This window comes from Pocillopora verrucosa, chromosome 4 (genome assembly GCF_036669915.1).
Source record: "Pocillopora verrucosa isolate sample1 chromosome 4, ASM3666991v2, whole genome shotgun sequence".
NCBI lineage: Eukaryota > Metazoa > Cnidaria > Anthozoa > Scleractinia > Pocilloporidae > Pocillopora > Pocillopora verrucosa.
Window position 1 is genome coordinate 14,304,490 of NC_089315.1, and position 5,067 is coordinate 14,309,556.

Consider the following 5,067-nt stretch of genomic DNA (forward strand, 5'->3'; position numbering starts at 1 on the left):
CAAGGAGACTAATATTTACACATATGTTTTTTTCAAATAACACAAGCTACCTTATGCAGTAATCCCATCCATGCCAAATTTATTACATTAATCTAAATATCTTTTTACCTCCTCCTACAGAAAAACAAGACATAACTTGCTTTGTGCATAATGTCTCACCAGTAAAAAAATCTGGACCAACAAGCTACTTTAACTGCCACCTTCAGACAAAGAAAGATCTCATTGGCAGTGTATGCTTTGCAACTGAAAAGAAGGAAACTCTTGATGCAATGGCCGCACAAAGATCACCGGTTAAAATTTCAAATTTTAACATCAGCAATAAGTATGGACGAAGTGATGTAGTAATAAACAGGAACACAACCATCACTTCAACAACAGCTGATTTTCCATACAAAGCACAAGATGATGTCACATCAATTGCATCCTTGTCAAAAGTAGCACCACAACAGCTAGTGTCAATAAAAGGAAAGATATCACATCTAAGTGCGACCAAAACTATAGTCATCCAAGATTCTCCTGTCAAAAAACAGGAAGGCTATATAGTTGATCCATCTGGTTACATAAAAGTTATTTTCTGGGGTGAGCATGTTGACAGCATCACACCACAGTCCACCTATTTCTTCAACAACTTGAGAATGAAAGTATCTCAGAATCAAAGATACTTGAACACACCAAAACAAGATAATTTATACACCATCAAGGACGCTGAACCCTTCAAACAAACATTACCTGAAGTCAGTGACATCTCAACAACAACAGAAACCATTGGAGAAATACTAGGAATAAGCAGTGTCACCAAATACAACTGTTGTTGTTCATGTTCAAAAAAAGTTACAATCAAGGGAAAAATTGCAGTCTGCGATAACTGCAAAGTAACACAAAAGGCAACCAGCTGCAGTGTAAAGTGGACACTCAAGATCCATATCCAAAACTCCAAACAACCACTGCAGAAGCTTCAGCTACAGGTTTATCAAGAAGCAGTGCCAAAGTTGTTTTCAATTTGTCACTTAATTGCAAATGAAACAACAGAAGAGGAAATCACAGAGGCTGTCTTAAACCTAGACACAGTTAAAGTATGCTTTGACACGCAAACGCGAAAACTTGTGGACATTGAAAAAATTGCCATTTAACATGTTTTGTTGCATTTTCCTTTGTAACAAACCAATCTCTAGTAACTATTTAAGTTACTAATAATTCATGCTATGAGATACAAACACTAAAACTTTTAGATATCACAAAAACTTTTATAGCACTTAATTTTTGAATTTCATATTAAACTTTCTTGAAACTATTCCATTTACTATTATTCATGTTACTGTTAGAAAAATTAGTCTCGCTCATTTAGTATCTAAACTACATTGTAAATGAGTAGATTCTCATGTTTTAATTATTGCATTTTACCTTGTGACTTATCGAGTTAGTATCATCCAGGGCCCAGTTGTTCAAAAGACGATTACTGCTAACCCACGATTAAAGCTTAATCAAAGATTTAATCTCTTTTGTTTAAAAAGATTTCAAAAGCTAATTATAAGCTGCACATGAAGTCAAATCGAAAAATAAAACTAAAGAGCAAGAATCCTTAAGAAAATCTCTTTTGGTTATTAATTTAACTGGAATAAAAATTGACGCTAACCCTGGGTTTGCTTAATCGCGCTTTGAACAACCCGGCCCTGGTTACTGTTAAGATAAGAAAAATAGTTAAACAATGCTATGACACACAAACACGAAATATTTAGAAATATATATATGGAAAAAAATCTAAGTTTCATAGCATTTTGAACTTCATCACAGCTTCATGTTCCAGTTGTTGTTATAAAATTTAGTCTATCTCTTTCAGTTTTTCAAGATACTGAGTAGATTGACATGTTTTTTTACATTTTCTCTTGCAACTAACCAATCCCATGCAACTATTCAAGTTACTATTCATGTTACTATTAAAATTTTTTTGTTAAACTATGGTATGACATGCAAACACCAGAACTTTTAAACATTGCAAAAAGTTTCATAGCATTACCAACTTCATAACTTTCTTGAAACTATTCAATTTACTATTATTCATGTTACCGTTACAAAAATTAGTCTCACTCATTTAGTATCTGAACTACATTGTAAATGAGTAGATTGACATGTTTTAATTATTGCATTTTACCTTGTGACTAATCGAGTTAGTATCATCCAGGTTACTGTTAAGTTAAGAAAAATTGTTAAACAATGCTATGACACACAGACACGAAACGTTTAGACATGGAAAAATCTAATTTTCATAGCATTTTGAACTTCATCATAGCCTCATGTTGTTGTTATAAAATCTACTCTATCATTTTCAGTTTTTCAAGATACTGAGTAGACTAACATGTTTTGTTACATTTTCCCTTGCAACTAACCAATCCCTTGTAACTATTCAAGTTACTATCATTCATGTTACTGTTACAAAAGTTAGTCTCCCACAATCAGTATTTAAACTACATTGTAACTAAGTAGATAAACATCTTTGGTTACATATTTGGGTTTCACTATTAAAGTTGCTATTGTTCATGTTGCTCTTTAAATACTTCGTCTTTCTCACTTAATCTCTCAACTAATTTCCTCCTCTGTTTTTGTATGATTTTAGCTAAATTCATTGAACTTCTAACGCACTTATTAATCTTTGATTACTACTAGTTTTAGCTTATCTCATGTTTAACACTGTTGTAAAACTAACATTAAACCATAGAGTAAAAGGATCAAATCCACAACAATCTAGATTCAGGGATTTACTAAACCAATTACATACAGGGGATTACACTCAAAATGACTGGCGATTTCTCTTAACTAGACACCATCAACAATAGACAACATCACTGCATTTAAAGATACTGTAAGACTTTACTATAGCAATGATGAAGTTGCAAATACAACTTTGAAAAGCTTTCTGTACTGCAGCAACCAATAGCAAGGATTAATGCTCAACATTCGACTGCAGTAGCTAAAAAGGCCAGTGCTGATGAAATGTCAGGACTAGAACCTGTTGTTTTCCTTGCAAAAGGGGCACATGTCATGCTCACTTTGAATCTGTGGATATATGTTGTTCTATGTAATGGTGCAACTGGCACTGTTGTAGAATTTATATATGCTATCCATCAACAACCCCCTGACTTGCCTATTGCTGTTATTGTCATGTTTGATGACTATACAGGCCCATCAATTAGTAACAACATAGAACAATGTGTACCCATATGTTCAATAGCAATAATGTCTGACACATTGGGTACTGTAAATGAAAGACAACAAACTCCTTTAAAACTTGCCTGGGCAATAACAATTTAAAAAAAGTCAGGGATTGACCCTGACAAATGCATGGCTAGACACTGGTAAAAATGAGAGAACTCCAGGAATTTTTTATTTTGCAATTAGTAGAGTGAAGACACTCTCATCCTGAATCATCGAACCAATGACTTTTGAGAGATTAACAAGCCTGAAAAAGTCACCTGGTTTCCAGCATAGACTACAAGAAGAAAGTAGACTTGATAAACTTGCTGCCTTGTTGGTTGAAAATCAACCAGACAGCTATTCAACTTAATTCATGTATGAAAACATAAACTAACTGTAAAGCACTGTGTTATGACTTGCTTAGTAAACCATTTTTTATGAATGAATTATTCTATTTCCTGTTTTAAAAAAATCAGTAAAAACTATACCAATTTAAACAAAGTAAAGTAAATTAGTAATTTAGTTCATCATTTGAAACACTATTGTTACAAATTGATTAAATTCTTTTATTTCCTTGTGAGTAATTAAATTTTATTTTAACTTTTTAGATAAAAAAAAACAACAAATGGAGCAAGGTAAGCAAATTCTAATAATAGTAGTAATAATATTTTCTTTCATTTCTTTTGTGTTCCCAAGTAAGTAAGGACTGTCTGTCTCCCTGTCTGTCTGCCCACTTGTCTCCCTATCTAAACAATAATAACTATTCACTAGCAAAGAATATTCACAAAAACAAACAATTTTTATTCAAATGAATCGTCACAAATTATTGGTTCTCATCCTCACCCAAAATATACCTTTTGTCCTTTTCACATATTCTACCACCCCAATTGTACCAGAAGAAATAATATGCCACATACAAGTCATGGTCTATCACAAGTAAAGAATACCAGCAACTCTGAAAAAAAGTACTTCAACTGCACACTGCAATGTAAAGAGGTATTCACTGTGCTGTTTGTTTCTCACAACAGAAACACCCTGAAGTTACAACATTCGGAAAAACAAAATGTGCGGTTCAAATTTTTAAATTTTACACCCTCTGCAAGTGATGACATAATATTGAATCACCAAAGCAAGATAATTCCAAATGATCAATCTGCAGGATTCAACTACTCTGAGGATCTGATACCCAGTAGGGTGGTAAGCAGCAATTCTGCACTGAATAACGTTGCCTCTGAGCAACTCATCAGCATCAAAGCACAGGTGGTGAACATTGCAGCAACAAAAGCAGTCAATACACAATATCAAGGAACATTAAAAAAGCAAGAAGTTTTAATAAGAATAATAATACATTTTTAAAAACCCCGAGGTTTAACCAAAAAATAAAAATGAAAGATACTTGAATACCGCCAAAGATGTGTGTCATTTCAGGCCAACGAAACTTCACTATTTACTCAGCCATTAATAGATGTAAATGCAGAGTTGGTAAGCATGGTATCATCAACAATTAATGGGAAGATTATAGGATTCCTTCAAATAAACAACTCAATTGGCTGCATATCGTGCAGGAAAAAAGTTGTTCCAAACAAAGACAGTGAAGACCTTGGACAATACAAAGATTGTAAACTAACTCAAATCATTTTATCTTGTGGAACACAGTGGTATATGCGCATACTGGTACAATCCTCCACAAATCCAAGGGAACAGCACAGACTAACTCTTTACCACCAACAAATTCAAGAACTTATAACTCACATGAAGTTGGATTTGAACTTGAACAGTGTCAGTAAAACAGACATGACACTTGCAATATTGAAAGCAAGCAAAGCCATGAACATAACTTACAACTCGCATTCAAACAAAGTGCAAACAATTAGTTAA

At 33.4% G+C, this 5,067-nt stretch overlaps 1 protein-coding gene and 1 pseudogene across 1 annotated transcript in view; both read left to right on the plus strand.

The window, feature by feature from the left end:
• LOC136280518 (uncharacterized) overlaps positions 1 to 1,130 on the plus strand; it is a 4,227-nt gene extending 3,097 nt beyond the window's left edge. The window contains exon 3 of the mRNA XM_066165831.1: positions 121 to 1,130. Coding sequence (XP_066021928.1) covers positions 121 to 1,130 — 1,010 coding nt within the window. The remainder of the gene's footprint in view (positions 1 to 120) is intronic.
• A 2,867-nt stretch (positions 1,131 to 3,997) lies between these two features.
• LOC131772943 (uncharacterized) lies at positions 3,998 to 5,067 on the plus strand (annotated as a pseudogene).